Source organism: Lepidothrix coronata, unplaced genomic scaffold, assembly GCF_001604755.1.
Source record: "Lepidothrix coronata isolate B3197 unplaced genomic scaffold, Lepidothrix_coronata-1.0 Scaffold8, whole genome shotgun sequence".
NCBI lineage: Eukaryota > Metazoa > Chordata > Aves > Passeriformes > Pipridae > Lepidothrix > Lepidothrix coronata.
The window spans coordinates 10058136-10074751 of record NW_016690188.1 but is presented as its reverse complement, the minus strand read 5'-3'; the positions used below and the strand labels follow the sequence as shown (position 1 = coordinate 10074751).

General features: G+C 39.5%; 1 protein-coding gene across 2 annotated transcripts in view; it reads left to right on the top strand.

Moving 5' to 3' along the window:
• LOC108492160 (lipase member M-like) overlaps positions 1 to 15832 on the top strand; it is a 32620-nt gene extending 16788 nt beyond the window's left edge. Inside the window, exons 1-10 of one of the 2 annotated variants that reach the window (XM_017804172.1) lie at positions 5669 to 5862; positions 7319 to 7430; positions 8575 to 8692; positions 9355 to 9553; positions 10269 to 10378; positions 11058 to 11194; positions 11711 to 11857; positions 12903 to 12974; positions 14299 to 14370; positions 15540 to 15832. In XM_017804172.1, the coding sequence (XP_017659661.1) occupies positions 5846 to 5862; positions 7319 to 7430; positions 8575 to 8692; positions 9355 to 9553; positions 10269 to 10378; positions 11058 to 11194; positions 11711 to 11857; positions 12903 to 12974; positions 14299 to 14370; positions 15540 to 15773 (1218 nt within the window). In that variant the 5' untranslated portion in view covers positions 5669 to 5845 and the 3' untranslated portion in view covers positions 15774 to 15832. Of the gene's footprint in view, positions 1 to 5668; positions 5863 to 7318; positions 7431 to 8574; positions 8693 to 9354; positions 9554 to 10268; positions 10379 to 11057; positions 11195 to 11710; positions 11858 to 12902; positions 12975 to 14298; positions 14371 to 15539 lie in introns of those variants that run through there. The other variant, XM_017804171.1, reaches the window with a different exon arrangement.
• The last annotated feature ends 784 nt before the right edge of the window (positions 15833 to 16616 follow it).

Genomic DNA, 16616 nt, shown 5'->3' with positions numbered 1-16616 from the left:
AAGGATTTCAGCCACAATTTTCATTTACTTATTTGAATATTCATTCAGATTAGCAAGACTGCAGCTTGAACTGAAATATCCCTTAGAAGCTGTTCAGACAAGTAGCAGGGACAGTTCGTGCACAAAATCCTCCTAATTGAAGGTGCCATCTGGAAAACAGGAAAGAAACAAAAGCCCTGGAGACCAAAATTCCTTGAGAAGATTGAATAACACCAGTGAGTGGCCCAATGTCCTAGTCATTAGACCTGGACACCAGTTATTTCAAGATGTCAGGATGACCTGAATGAGATAACAGGAATATAACAAGTGCAGTGGTGTAGGCTGCCAGGGAGTGCAACAGCAGGGAGGTGTCAGCCCAGCTTTGCAGCTGAGAGGCAGGGTGCAGTGCCAGGGGTACAGCTCCTAAAAATGATGCTGCCAGAGCCAGGTCTTAGCTGGTACCCCATATGCTGCTCTGTAGGGATGCTCAGACCAGAATCAGCCCGAGGATCACTGCACCACAACTTGTTGGACAGTGAAGATTTGACCAATTTTCCTGTTGGCTTTCAGAAGGAAAAACAAATTACCAGCTTTTCAGACCTGTTTGTCCTCTAATATTGGAGCCTCTCTGCTGCAGATTGACAGTCCCACTAGCAGAGAGCGTGGATCCATGAGGCATCCCTGATGAGGGACAGTGTCCTCTTACACAGACCTTGGGAACTCACTGCTTTTCAGATGGTCACTATTACCTGCTCCAGGGGAGCAAAACAGCCATGACACCCCTCTGCAAGGGGATCTTCCTGCTTCAAGACACTTCACAAAATGCTTCTAAAGGTCATTCTGATCATAAAAAACACATAGATTTCCTTTGTGACAGTCAGAATTATGCCCTTGTCTGATATTACTTGTCTTAATTAAAGAATATTCTCTTGCTTCATGAAAACTTGGAATGTCTAGTGGAACATCCAGTGGAGCAGAGCTTGAAACTGGTCCATAAGTTTCATTTGTCCTTTGTGCAATGTTGTGGAACTGTGTGTTGGCACTAATATTTTAGAAGTAAACTTCCTACACGTAGCAAAAGAATGAAATATTTTGTTGACATAAGTAAAATAGAACATGTAGATTCTCACTTGGTTTTGAAAAGAATCACTTTGGGGTCAGCAGACAAATTTTGTCTTTATAAGGGAAAGCTTCTATTGAAAACACAGACTATATTAGATAAGCAGCTGTGCTATTTAAAGTGCATTTCTATATCTAAGGTTAAAATATTTTTATCATGTTCCATTTTCCTTACAAAAGGTCAAAAAATATTGTAACTCTTAAGTGCAAAGTAATCATCCTAATTTTATAATTACTTTATATTTCATTTTTTGTAGTAGACAATGGGGGAAAATTAATGTTGACACCCAGAATAGAACAACAGTTTGTATTGGTAATTGTATCTTCACTTTATAAAGAAAAAGTATTGGATCTATGAATTAGCAATACCTTTGCTGTTTCAAACAAAATTCCTACTGTGTGTAAAGGTACAAATGAAAAAATAAGGGCTTTACAATTTGGAAAAAGCACATCTATGATTATCTAACCTGTTGACATAGCAAAAGTTAGTGGGATATTGTTTTTTATGCATGAAAAAATTCAACAAACCATGATGGAGATGATTAGTAGTGGAATTCATATTTGAAGAGAATTTTCCAGCAGAAAGAAGGGAAGAAAAAGATGCTCATGGGAAGAGAGCCAGTGGTCCCAGCTTCCAGCCACCTCGATGCTCAGCCCTGACCTAATCTCATTGCCCACTCCAGGCTGCTGCCAGCTTAGCCCAGTTACAGGTATGCAAAGATCACAGTTTGAGTGGAGAACAGAGGTTTTGTGATCCTGTTCTAACCCCCTCCAGCGACCTCCTTCTGTCTCAGAGCAAACCTGTTACTTTAATTCTTAGCTCTAAGAAAAACCCGAGCCACTCTGCCCAGAGTCCCTCTGACCCATCCTTAAAAATAGCTGGGTAGGTCCTGCTGATGCCAACACAAAACTGACCATAGCACACTGCATGACCCAGCCCCACTCTCATTCATTAGTCCAAGCCTGCCAAAGCTTAATGGCTCATGCTCACCAGGACACTCACTAGCACTGACTGGTGCACACTGAGCGTTAAGTCCTACATAGTGCTCATACTGGTTCCAGTTCTTCTCCCAGAGGATTTGAATTAATCACTCCCCCCCCCCAAGACTTTCATTTAGCAACAACTGCAAGAGAAATAAAGCATACTTAATTTTCATCTTTCCACACATGTAGGCAGATTTGTGAGTTCCTTTTTTCTCTAATTACAATAGATACCTATGGGGGTGATGAGGTATTACTCTATACATTACTACATTACTACAAAATCAACAGAGAGATAAAAGTTACACCTGCAGATTGTGGGGCAAAACAATTTGAACAGTCATGCAAAGCTTATAAATTGCAACACAGACTTCATCCACCCTCAGAGGTGAAGAAACCCTGGCTTCCATACATTTCACAAACTTCAGCATCAGCCAAAAAGTATTGTAGAAATAATTGCTGTTTTCACAAATTGTATTTTCCTTGTATAAGTTAAAAGAGAGGCTGGTGCTGAGCTTTTCATTTGCAAGTTGCCCCTTCTATGGGTGAATGGTGCTTGGGCAGGAGGCTAACACTACTTGGGACATTCCCAGACAAGGAGCTGGGAGTGTGAGCAGAAGAGGCAGGCATGCAGCCCTCTCTGTCCTTCATGAGCCTTTCCTTTTGACACTACTTACTATACCTATACACCCAAGATTCATAATTGTCTAAGTGCCAGCTCAGAGCTACCTCACTCATCACTTATGAATATTGTGCCACTCAACCTCACTGCTGGAAATCCACAGGCCAGCCCATGCCGTTGACCTTGATGATGAGCACCAGGAATATTTTTGTAGGCCTAACAGTGCTGAGGAGAATCTTCCACCCTGTTCTCATTAGTGTTCAGCACCTGTTCTCACTAGTGCTTTATGCTTTTGCACTCCAGTCTCTCTTTGTGTGGACTCCACTGGGAGGAATTCCTTCACTGTTTGGACCTGTAGGGTCCACTGCTGAATAGGGAGGGTCTGCCTTCACCCCCTGAAATACACCTGCCCTGGGAGCCAACAGTGGTCCAGCCAAGGCAACAATATGGGGCAGGTGGCTGAGGGCAGTTGTTGCATTATTAATTGTATTATCCCAGGGATACTGTGGAGAGTGCACTGTTAGACCCTGTTCTTAGTTCTCAGTGCTTTACTCACTCTCAAGAAACAACTGCTTGCACCATTATGGCAGGAAATGTTTTTAAAGCCATATGAGTGCTTGAGGGGTTCTTTCTGTTTTTTGCTGCTTTATGTTCCCTTGGAGACTCCTGGATGGCAGCTTTCACAAAAACAAGTCTGTCTCTCAATAAAGCATACCTCCCCTTAAAGGCCCTCCTTAACATACTTAAAATAGCCAAATGTTTCTGATAAGTACATACACTAGCTGGATGAAGAAGCCAAAAGGACATATTTGATCCATGATGAACTGCTATATTCAGCTGTATACAAATATCTTTCATTCCTAAGTCACTTCCAGAGCCAGGTCTAATTCCCAAAATAGGAGAGAATGGGGAGAGGAAAAAGTTTACAGAAAACATCAAAATGCTAGCAATTATATGCTGGACATTGCTGGGGCTTTCATCCGTAAGGAGCACTGAAGGAGTTGACTTTCATAAACTGAGTGTGTAGTCAACAATTTATACAGAAGTACTTATTTATATAAGGGCACCTAGAGAGACCAGTTAAAAGTTCATTTGCATATGACTACAATTGTGAAGATGCAACCACATCTCTCACAGCAACATCTCAACCTTTAAGCATTTCCACTTAATTCTACACCTTATTATAATGTGAGTAACTTCCCCTGAAACCTGTCAGTTTACAACAGAGTGTGCATGTCTAATCTTTTTAGAAAATCAGCCCAATACCCACTCTTGTTCATCTTCTTTCCCCACCTCAAACACTCACTTCAAACACGTACTGCCAATAACCTGCAATGACTTTATCCAATAGTTTGCTATTTATGGTATTATGCCATTTATACCTTGTCCTTTCATGCAATATTTTTTTTACTGAGTTATTTTTGTCATTGAAGCATTGCTTTGCACTAAAGAATGAAGCTGGATTTGTTCACCACGAGTTAATAGCACATCTTAATGACTTAGAATAGCATGAGGTACTCGAAGGCAAGTATGCATTTAAACACTTCACTCATGAAATTCATGTCAAGCTTCAAAAGACACTGAGACTTTAAAAAGGGGAAAACCTGCTTTTCTTAGAGGGAAGATGAAAGAACTTAGAGTATATGGAAGGAAATAATGAGAAGATTCAAAAAAACACCCCATCCCATGTGTAGAGTCAATATTTGAAAACACTCCATGTCCTAAACCAGCTCTTTGAAAATCATTTCCTCTCCTAATTCCTTGCCACAAACTGAACTAGGATCTTTCTATTTCTCTTTGAAGGCCTGATAACAAGTCTTGTAGGAACAAGTCTTCTCTTGAGATTTTGTTTCATATTTCTTTCTGATCTGTAAATATTAAAGAGAATAACTTTTAAGGATATATTAAATATTTTTATTCCTAACAACAGCCAGTACTGGGAAAAGAAAACATGCAAGCTATAAAATAAATAGAAATGTCAAAGCCTGTTCAAAACCTTGTTCAACGTTCATCTCAGTGTTTAAGCTGATCTGTTCTATGTGGATGAACAGTATCTGTAAGACAGAATGAATATTTGGACAAACAAGTATAGCAAAATGAACAAGAAAGAATAATTAGTTTCAAGATTTAAAAGTACCATGCTGGAAAGGCAGAATGTAAAACCCACCAAGTTTATACCGGAGTACATAAGTGAAAAAAAAAAAGCCTCAACTCAATCACACTTCTGCAAAGTTTGTACTGTAGTTGTAGTGAAGATACCACTCCTGTGGTGAAACATGGCTCCACAAAAAGAGCATCACAAAGGCCACTATCTCGAAGACATAACTGTCTACTCAGAACTACCTACCTAATTTCCATTGTTGGACAATATTGGCCCACTCCCAGTATGTTTGAGACCACTGACACAAGTCTGCCCATTATGGTAATGTTTCCTGAGTCCATACAGATTATAGAAAAGCATACTAGTTTCATAACTATTCATTTAGGAAAAATCTATTGAATTCTATGGCCATCTGAGAGATGAAAATATAAATAGAGGAAAATATCCTGAAATCACTCCTGCAACAATGTACAATTATTGAAGAGCAACAAGAGCATTAAAAGAATAAAAGAAAAATATGTGCAATAGCATCTGTAGAGGTATCAAGAGTCAGAGTTCCTTCCATCCTTTCCAGATAACATGAGAAGATGGAATTGGTAGGTTGTTAGTAAAAGAGAAAATTGTTGCAGGTTTATTGACAATTTCATTAGGTATGATAAGGTATATCTATGAATATATTTGTTTTCAAAATTCCTGATCCTGCTCTGCCACTCCACAGAGGCTGGTATTCTCCTTAAAAATCCAGCTATCTGTGATAATAAAAGAGCCTTGTTATAGCTGTTGTGGCTAAGGAGCTGGAAAGCACGAGGTTTAAGGATAAAAGGAGTCACCTCTCTCTGGTGCTACCTTAGGGAAAAGCTGAAGTGATAGTAGAAGGAATGAGGAGTGGGGAAGAAATAGCTACTTGTTGTCAAGGTGCTGCATGATTGGGGAAAAAGCAGTGCATGACCATCATTTCACTGCCATCTTTACCCAGCACAGCTTCCTAAAAGCCAGGAATTGAGTTTCTATTCTTCAATAGCCACAGTTGCTCAGCCAAACTCATGACTTCTGGCACAAGGTCGGTAATGCTTTCAATTATTTCTGATCCAAAACTGATGAAGTCTTTGTGGGAGCTGCAAAAGATGGTATCAAACCTGAGCTCAAGGATTTGCTTTAATATTTGGAAACAAATATATTTCATTGTGTTGTTTTGTTTGTAACTCATATGGCTCATATGTGACCATATGGTTATTTCTTGAAAAGTTCCTTTTGGATAAAGAGGAGTAGCCTGGCTCACCTACCTTGAATTTAGGTAACTGTGGGATAGCTGAAGAGGTATGGGAAAATGGAAAGTGAGGGAATAAGAAAGTAACAGCTTTAAACCAAAAGAAAGGAGTCTAGCTCTGTAAAACAGAGGTTTTTTAAACGTCTGTTCCTTTATCTGCAAAAGGAGCCAAGTATTTTCAACACACAGATTGTACTAGAATGTAGTGCTAGGAAGTTAGAATATAAATTGTTGTTCTGTCATAAGAAAAAAATAGGCTATCATATTACTCTGGAAAAAAAGTTTAGAAGTCTTCTTGATTAGGAAAACGATAAATGCAATAGGTTTTTTGGCTGATTCAGTCTGGCTTAAAGACCTGTTACTGGGGCAACAGAAGTTCAGATGTGGCCTCCAGGGGTTTGTGTCATGTAGAGAGGATGCTGGTTCAAACACTGCATTTTCTTTAAGCTATGAGTATGTAGGTCTTCACAGACAGTGGAGCTGTTATGTGTGCATCTAAGCAGGATACTTACCCTTCGGGTTTTTTTGTTCCTTACTTGCTGAACAAAACTGGATGTCCCTGCACTTAGTCTCTACCTAGCATTACGTTTAGCAAAGCTTTCTTTTCCTTTCTCCATCCTCATTCTATTAGAGTTGAAAAAATTTTGCCATTGAGCAGTTTTGTATACATTTCACCAGGTAACTAAAAGTAACTGCTCTATTAAGGTTCCTAAGTTTTTTGATTAAATGATATTTACTTTTTTCACTTTATTTACTTTTTTTATTTTCAATTGTCTTTGCTTTTTTCAGCTAACTATCAAATAACTTGTTTGTCCGCACTTTTAAAACTTCACTGACAGTGATTGATTTACTTACAAGTTGCCCAATAACACCTGTTTCCAGGGTTAGCCAGAAATGTTTCCAAAATCATCCACAGAACAAATGTGTGGTATGGTAATGCAAGTGACCTACTTCTCAGACAAATGAGTGAAATCCATTTCTCCAAAAGCTTTGCTCCTTTCCTTGGATTCATTGATATTTTTGCCCTATCAAGAGCAACATCCTGGTCCACACCTTAGCAGAGAACCCAGGTTGCTGCCAGACTCCCTCAGATAGGTGTTTGAAAACAGCTTTGTTCTGTTTAATTAACAAGTAGAGTGTCCCAGACTGGCTCCATTTACTATTAGGCAGAACTTCCCTCATCAGAGACCTGTCTGGATTACAAGTGCAGAGCAGGACTACTGACAGATGAATGTATCGCTCTTTGCAGAGAGAAGATATGGCTGTTTGTTGCTGTGATGTGTTTGTTTCAGGGAATTACTTATTCAGAAGAACTGAGAAGAATGGAGAGAGCTGTGGATCCTGAAGCATTTATGAATGTTGTAAGTTGCTCGGTGGAGTGACCTGAGGGTGGACGTAATGCATGTCTTACAGTAGAGAGGTTTCTAAGTGTTAGAAAGAACAAGGTAGATAAGCTGCTTTATTTGACCTGTCCTCTGTAGTCACTGTATATAGTATTGCTTTCTCTTCTATTCTCTTCTGTTTGCATGTCTAACAGCACATCTTCTGTTTGATAGAAATTGAGGCAAACGCCCTTCCTTAGTAAATCTCCAGAGTTAATTTCCTTTTACACATCACTTACCAGTTTGCTGTTGCTGGCACTATCTGCATATCTGAAAGAATGACCATCTGGAATATCAACATTTCATCAGCAAAGAAATCTCTAAATAACTAGTGGTGACCAGCATAGATCAGAAACGGCCAGCTTTTCAGAAGAACACCTCTCACCAAGCAAACTTGTTTAGGTCTTTAGTCGCTTTTTAAAATCTTGGGGTTTCTGTCCTGCATGACAAAATACATTGAGTAATTCTCTGAGTACAAGTTATAAAAAACAACTCTCTTTTGTAAAAAACAGGTTGAATGTTACTGGGCAAAAGTAATATTTACTTCAGATCATAAGGTGGGCTGTGCTAGTGATTTCCCTCATGACTATGCAACTGCCCGATCTTGTTTTTTTCATAATGTAGTCAGCTTCTCAGCAGTACTCATTGAATCTATGCAATTCACAATAGAGTAGTCATGAAGCTTTCTGGGTTTCTCTGAAGGTTGTTTAAATAAACTGGTTACAGCTTCCATTGCAGCAGACCAGGAGCATTGCACTCAGGCAGCTCCTCATCTCAGCCACACACCTTATCTCAGCTCATAAACTCCTGCTATGAGTTTATAGTGATTCTTTTATCATGAGAATGCAAGATCTTGTGATGATTGCATGGCAAGAGTATAATACAAGTTTTACACAACGTATTTTAACTGAATGGTAAACCCCTAGATATAACAAAAAGAATAAAGGAAATTTGTTGGTTTTTTGAGGGTTACAATATCCAGTCTGATGATGCTTTATTCAGATGCTTAATATATGTAGATTAAATGCCCAATCTGCTTTCTAACATTTCTTCATTCTATCTTATGCATGTAATACATGAAATGGAGTTCTGCAAGCAAATGCATTTGTACCTTCTCTTCTAGAATGAGCTCATTACTTACAAAGGGTACCCCAGCGAGCAGTATGAAGTGATGACAGAAGATGGTTATACCATTACCATTAACAGAATCCCTTATGGTACTCAGAATCAAGGAAGCTCAGGTACAGTTCTTTAGTATGACACAAGACCAGCCTAGATAGGGCATGCTCTAAAAAGTGATACCTTGTATTTGTATAATGTCCACCAAAGCTTGTATACATGAGTGAAATTTTAAGAGCATTCTGGCTGCCCTGAACAACCTGCAAGATCTACAAAATTAATGTCAAATATACTTATTTATAATAAAAATCCATTATAATATGAAACATATGCCTCCTAATAAGAGTTGATGAGTAAAAGTTAAAAAAAAAATAAAAATAGGATAAAGGTTGTAATCTGCCTAATCAGCCTGTTATGAGAAAGCAGTTCTGGCTTCTAATTTTGCTTTGGTTTTGCTTACACGAGGTTAATATCAGTGACTGATTCGTATTTTGAGTAAAGGAAACCTCTGCAAACAATCCCACACCTTCATTCTCTGTATCAGAGTTGAGAATCTCAAGCTGAAGCAGCTGAGCTACACAAACAATGACCAGAGGGTGCCCAGTTAGATGTCAGGCAGATCTTTCCGTAAATCCTTACAGAAGCTTAGACGTTCTCTCTTACACACAGGGATGTTTTGTTCTTGATGCAGGAACAAATCCCAGTATTGAATAATATCCCTCAACTACAGGGAAATGAAAAAAAAAGTTATGAATTGTTGTTTTGTTTCTGATTTGCTTTTCAGCTTCGAAACCTGTGGTGTTTCTCCAGCATGGATTATTGGGAGATGCTAGTAACTGGGTCACAAACCTGCCCAACAACAGCTTGGCCTTCATGCTAGCTGATGCTGGTTTTGACGTTTGGATGGGAAATAGCAGAGGGAATCGCTGGTCAAGAAAACATCAAAAATATTCCATTGATCAAGATGAATTCTGGGCTTTCAGGTAGACAGAACCATTGAAGGGCATATCCATTGCCCCTCCTCACATATTAATTTCAGCTGGCCAAAAATCTTACCTTTAAAAAAGCATTCTTTACCTTCACTTTTGCTGAGGTGCCCCTATACGTGCATGTGAACTGTAATAGTAATGGAGACTACTTTAATTACTGCTAGAACAGGTTCTTCAAACTAGAGGCATAGCAGCAGAGCAATTCAGTGGAACCTGCACAGGCAGTCTCCAAGCCATTCCTATGCCCTGGAGGCAATTTTGGCAGCTATTAGAAACATTATTCTGTATATTACAATATCACAAAAGTGGCAGAAGAAAAAATGTAAATAATTTTTACATTTATTTTAATGATTGTTTAGAAATAGACCTTTTTTTTTAATGCCAAATTGTATAAAATGTGTGATTCCAAGGAAGGAGCTCTGTTATTATATCATCACCTGTTTCTTCTGTATATTCAGTTACAATTCAACCTGACACTTCTTGAAGCTCTGGTCCTTCTATTAAAGTCAAGGGAGAAATTACCCCAGAAAATCTTGAATAGTATCTTCCATATCCAGTGTCAGGAAAACACAGAACCGAAAACAGATGAATGATTCACTAAATGGTTCAGACTGTTTCTTTGCTGACAGGCCATTAATAAAAATGGGAATTCAATTCAAAGTCTGATTTTTCGTTTATGCATGCCTCTCTTTCAATCTCCTGACTGCAGTTTTGATGAGATGGCAAGGTTTGATCTTCCAGCAGCAATAAATTTTATTGTGGAGAAAACAGGACAGGAAAAGCTGTACTATATTGGATATTCACAAGGTACTACCAACGGTAAGTTACACACAACAGATGAATGCTTCAGAAAAACAGGAGTAAAATTTGATTTGAGATACTGAGCTACTGAATGTACCTGGGGTTTTAATTTACTCTTTACAGGTGTGAAAAACACATTTTACATTTATTATAAAGACAGTAAAACGTAATGGACCAAATGCACTGCTACTGGAAGTCTGTCAACTTAAAATCTTACTGGAAATTACTGTGGGCCGTGAAAATTGTTTCTTTCCAAGATGCAGGGGTGTGCCCAACAGCATCTGGTCAGTTGACCAAAATAAACAAAACAGGAAGATGAGAGTACAGATAGAGAAGTTGGCCAGTTTGGACCAGATGTACACACAAAAAAAGAAAACATGAAATTGGACTGACAGGAAGAAAAACAACTTCTCCTCATATGAAATGCATGAATGTACATCAGAAGTATACATTTCTGTTTAAACAGGCCTGCAAGAAAGCTGCATAGGCAAAATATAGAAATTTCTCCGAAAATGGGAAAAAACCTACAAGCTGGTAGTCATGGAGATGAGGGATTTCATGTAAATCTAGACTGAACCATAGTCTCTGAGCAACTAATAAGGTTGCTTGTAGGCTTGAAGTTGCAGAATAGCATTTATTAATAATAAAAAAAATGTACAAACACTGATTTTTTAACTCATCTTTTTTGTTTCCTCAGCTTTCATTGCATTTTCAACAATGCCAGAGCTGGCTCAAAAAATCAAACTCTATTTTGCATTGGCACCTGTCGCTGCTATCAAGTATGCTAAAGGCCCTGCCACAAAACTCCTCTACCTTCCTGAAAAAGTGCTCAGGGTATGTGATATCTTGGTTTCGACTGTTTAACTGTATACTTGCTTGTTCAGCTCTTAAAATGGTTAAACAGAAAGTATAGGGCTTTGTGAAGTCTACTTATTTGCATGTGGGTAGGTTTACCTTATGGCTGAAGCCTTTGAAAGTTCAGACTGGGCATTAAGAAAAGCTTCCTATTGAAGGCAATACTGCAGCACTGGGATGGGTCACCCAAAAAGGCACAGAGATGCAGACCCTCGAAGGTGTCCAAGATTTGTGTAGACAAAACCACAACTGATATGCAAGCTTAAAATTAACTGTGAATTGGAGTTAATGGTTAACGTATCTCTTCATTAAAAGTGATGTAACAGAAATTGAGTAATGCCCAAGAAGGCTGATGCAATGCAAAAACAAGTTATTTCTTTCTTGTTTGTGGGAACATCAATTGGCAAATGGAGAAAAGCAAGCAAGAACCACTGACAGTGCTGAAGAAGAGGAAATATGTATATTCTTAAGTGAACGATACTTTGTATTTCACAGGGTATGCTTGGCAAAAGAGAATTCCTTCCCCAAACTGAGGGTCTAACAAGGATAATAGCCCCTGTCTGCAGCCACCAAGCTTTTGCCAGCCTTTGTAGAAGTGTCTTCTTCAGTCTGGGTGGCTGTAACTTGAAAAACATTGATGTGGTATGTATAACTCTTGCCAGCTCTACTGAGAGTTTAAGCTTATGCTCCCAAAACTCACCTTCTGTCCTGTAGTGTAAATCCTGAATTTCTGTTAGTGTGACGTTGCAGGGAACAGTCCCCACTACTAGACAGCAATATGTGCTGATTGCCCTATCACTAGCAGGGGACCACTGCCTCACTCCTTAGAAGAGCATTTGGTAGCATCCCTGCAGTCAACAGCTGCTCAGAGCCCCCCAAAATTCTGTAGTCTGCCTTCTGCCAGACCTCACCCAGGGCACATTTTACTCCTGGTTCATATTGTGTCTGCCACTGGTCTCATGAGAAATATTTAGTATGCTGGCACAGTGCAGAAGAAGAAATAAAACACTTCATGTTTTCTCTTTGCAACAGAGTAAGGAGCACATATATTTCCCCTTCTCCTCCTCCATGCCCAGCGGCACAAGATACCTTGGAGATACCTGAGAGAGAGTTGGCAGACACTGTAAGGGGTTATTAAGACATACTTGGGCACCTCATGCTATGTTCAGCTCTAGGTCAGACCACATCAAAATTTTGCTCCAGCATTTTTCAAAAAATGCCTCAGAGTGTGTTTGCCGAGGAGGGATCACAGAGCAGCTTGTTAAGAAACCTGGCAGGACTAGAGTGTGTTTTCTTTCAAATAGTCATGCATTCCTAAGGCAATTACATTTCCCTTTGCTATTCTGTCCTAGAGTGATGCTCTCTCACATAGGATCTGATACAGATTTCTGAAAAAAACTCACCTAGTTTGGGGTCTAAATTGCTGACTTTCTATTCTATACTTTCCACCTGTAGATTCTTTTAGATTCTCAGTCATACTGGAAAATGTTCTGATTGGGGATTGTTCTTCCAGTGCTACTCTTAACCTAACACATTGCCATATCTGGAGTAAATCTGAAGGAGTCTCTAATCACACCACCCCAATTTCTATTGGTTTTATCAATCCATGACAGTGCTGTAGCAGATGTTTTGATGTACATCTGAATGGAAGGGAAGAAGAGAATGCTCACTGAGTATTTTTTTTCAGAACCGAATCAATGTGTATATTGCCCAAACCTCCGCTGGAACTTCTGTGCAGAACATAGTCCACTGGAGTCAGGTATGAGCAAACCCCTGGAAGACAAAATACATACTCACCTTGGGGTGAATAGATATGTTTAGAGATATCCTGCTATGAAGCCATGGCTTATTTCTTGGAGACACATGTAACTTATGGGGTATCTAGTACCTTTTATAAATGATGTCCACAGTTCTGTACAGAACTTCACTTAAGACAGTCATGTTTCCAGTGTGGAGTGAAGAAATGAGCAGGACTTAGGCTGCTATGTAAATGATCAATTTTACTAGTAAAAGCCCATGTAGTTTCCTCTCTTGCTTTCAAAGCTCTCAGTGTCTGGACAGCAATATAACCATAAATAGTAAACTCTTTATTTAGTAGACTCTTTATATCCCATACCTACAAGGTACTGCCACAGCACTCCTGCAGCAGCAATGCTGATGGGAGCTGCCTTTCTGTGTTGGGGCTCACTTTCAGGATTCATAAAGCCTGGGCTCACTCACAGAAGCCCCTGTAGCAAGGCTGGTTTCCTGGCTGCACTGCAGGAAGCAGAGCTGAGCACAGTGAGCTTGCAAGAGTGTGAATGCACTTTTCAGCACAGCAAACACATGGGTATGTCTGAGTGACATCTGCACAGGCATTTACTCAAAATTAAACAATAGTTTTGGCTGTTCAAATAAGATATTAGATTTGATGAAGTTGCTTTTGTAACCATGACTTAGACCTGTAAAAAAAAAGGGTCCCAAAAACACAGTGGGGGAAGTTCTGCAAACTGACGCAGATGTAATTCAGCATCTAACCACAGACTGGCAAGCACAAACATGCAGAAATAATATTCCTGAGTCTTCACTGTCCTTGCTGTTATTACTATTCAGGGAGCCAACAGACTTTCAATATTAAGATCCCATTGAAGGTGTCTCTCACAGTAGTAATCATCCATGCTGTAGACAAAGCCAAGGAGCACATGAGAAGAATTAGAAATGGTGATTTCTGTACTTAAAATAGATGGAGCCACTCATAGAGCTGAGTGATGGCAACACGACTGTCAGAAGAGGACAAGACAGTAGCAGTGAGTGGAACTTGTTGAAGGCAGTTGTTATTAGCAGTTTTCCAACCTGAACAAATTGCTTGTAAGGACATCTCTGGGTCTTTCTGCAGAGGAGATGATTTTTTTGGTTCTGATAAAAACATTTGACTCCTTTTCACTGTTTGACATTTTTAATTAATTTACTACTGGCTCTTTCATACCTCTTAGAAGAACTTCTGTTGGGGCTTTAGATTGGAGTCAGAGGCTCAGCAGCAAAAGAACACAAAAACATCCTGAATAATGGCACTATAACTGCCCTTCTCTTGTTCATCCTTCTAGGTGGCCCGCTCGGGGAAGTTCCAAGCTTATGACTGGGGAAGTTCAAAGAAGAACATGGAAAAATACCAACAGGTATGTTTTGGTGAAACAATATTACCACCCTTGGACATCACAGAAGCACAAAGGAAGAGAGCAAGTGTGTAGGAGGAGACACATTTTCAGAATACAAGTAGATGAAAATATTACTACTTTTCACTTGGGAGGTCAGTGGAGAAAGCATACAAGCACTAATGGAAATAATAAATTTAATACATTTTAAAAGGAAGAAAGTGAGCAGGGAAGAGCAAAACTTTTTAATTACACGATCAATGGGAATAAGAGGAAGTAAGGGCAGAAATTATATAAAATGGATTTTGAAAAAGAAAATTAATGGAAAAGAATAGAGTCATCTTACCTACTAGTGGATCTGAAACAGTTGACAAGGCATGAGAGTTCACAGAAACAATATTAGGAAGAGTACCACTGAAGAACTAACAGCCACTCCTAAATTCTGGCAGTCAGAGACAAAAGGACTTTTTCCTCAAGAAGACTCTGAGGAACATCTTCTCCATTCAGGACTCTAATCCCATCCTTGACCCTCCTACCCTTTAGGTCTCCACAACAACCTGTCATTACAAGCTACATGTTTTAATTATGGTTTGCATGAAACACAACTTCTTTTGGTTTGACATGAATTTGCTTGCTCCTGGAAAGTCACTGGATGCCTTTTAGGTTTTGTGTTATGAGAAGTAATGGGATAAATACTTCCTGTGTTCTTTCTTCATACTATTTGTGATTGTATAATCTTGTCTCCTGTACTTGCTCTGGCCTCTGTTTTCCAAACTCAGAAGTCCTAAGCTACTTTCCCTCTCCTCCTACAGAAGCCACTCCATGATCCTTTTCATCCTTGTCACATGTGTTTTCTAGCTAAATCATGTCTTCTGGGACTGACCAGCACTTCAAAAGGACCATGATGGGGGTTTATCCAGAGGCATCCTGAAATCTGTCTTGTTCCAGGTTCTTGCCCTAAGATTCCTAGTTGAGAGGGCAAAGACACAACAGTAACTCTTTGTCAGCCCAGGAGGTGTTTTGCCTTTGACACTGCTATCAGTTGAGCAGTGATAGGCGAGCAAGAGAATTTCCTTCCTCTTTGGTTTAGGCACCTCTACTTTGAAAAGTGACAGAAGAAAGCCCAAAATGGACATTTAAAGTTTCCTGTGCTCTCCTGGACATTCATTCCTGTACTGCCTCATGTTTTCTAGACTATTCCTCCTGTCTACAACATAGAAGAGATGACTGTACCAACTGCAGTGTGGACTGGAGGACAAGACTTGCTCGCAGATCCCAAGGATGCGGCCATTTTACTGTCTAAAATTAAGAAGCTTATCTATCACAAGAAGATTCCTGAATGGGCACACCTGGATTTTATCTGGGGATTGGATGCACCTTTGCATATGTACAATGAAATTATTGATCTGATGCAGAAGTATCCTTAACCCACAACCAGTAGCCTTACCTGACTCATTCAACAATATTCACTTTCATTCAGTATGAAAAAAACCCCTTCTGTTGCATCTGGAGGCAAAGAAAGGGTTCCTCCTGCACACCCCATGTCACTCCAATGCCTTTTGCATCCTGATAGTGCAGTTCATATTTTCTGGCAACCCTGTGGCTCTGTAATACTTTCTTGATTGATACAGGTTAGATTCTGCAATAACCATACTTTGCTAACAGAGGACAGGGTTTGCTTGCAGCCTGCTCTCTTCTTTAGGCTGTAACAGTAACAAAAGCACTTACTTTCTCTGGATACATTCAGTGATCTCAAGATGTTTTCCATTCTTCATATTATTTCTCAGTTTATTGGTTTGACAATTATTTAAAGGCATAGTGTAAGCTGAGACTAACTCTAACAGTTGTAGTATTTATTAATTTTCTTATTAAATGAGATGATAACCATAAAGCAAAACCTGAATTAATACAAAAAAACCCTCACTCCTGAAAAGAAGATGATTTGTCTTAATTTTAAACAGGACTGCTCACTGTTTTCATGAGGAAGAGCAAGGGACACAGGGAGACCAACAGAAAACAACAGCCAGTCTCATGGTTCAAGCATGCACTTGGAAGCTGGGAAACTTGGGTTCAGGGCCCACCCTGAGATAGGGAAATACTTACAAACTCGATCTCTCCTGACAACACTTTCAGGATCTGTGTACATGATCTTTCCAGTGTGGGAGAAAGGAGACGATTTTATTTTGGCAACACTTCCACAGGACACTTTGGTTCAAAGTTATACCCTGAACTCAGCAGGAATCTCACATCTCCTTTTATTTCCCATGTAA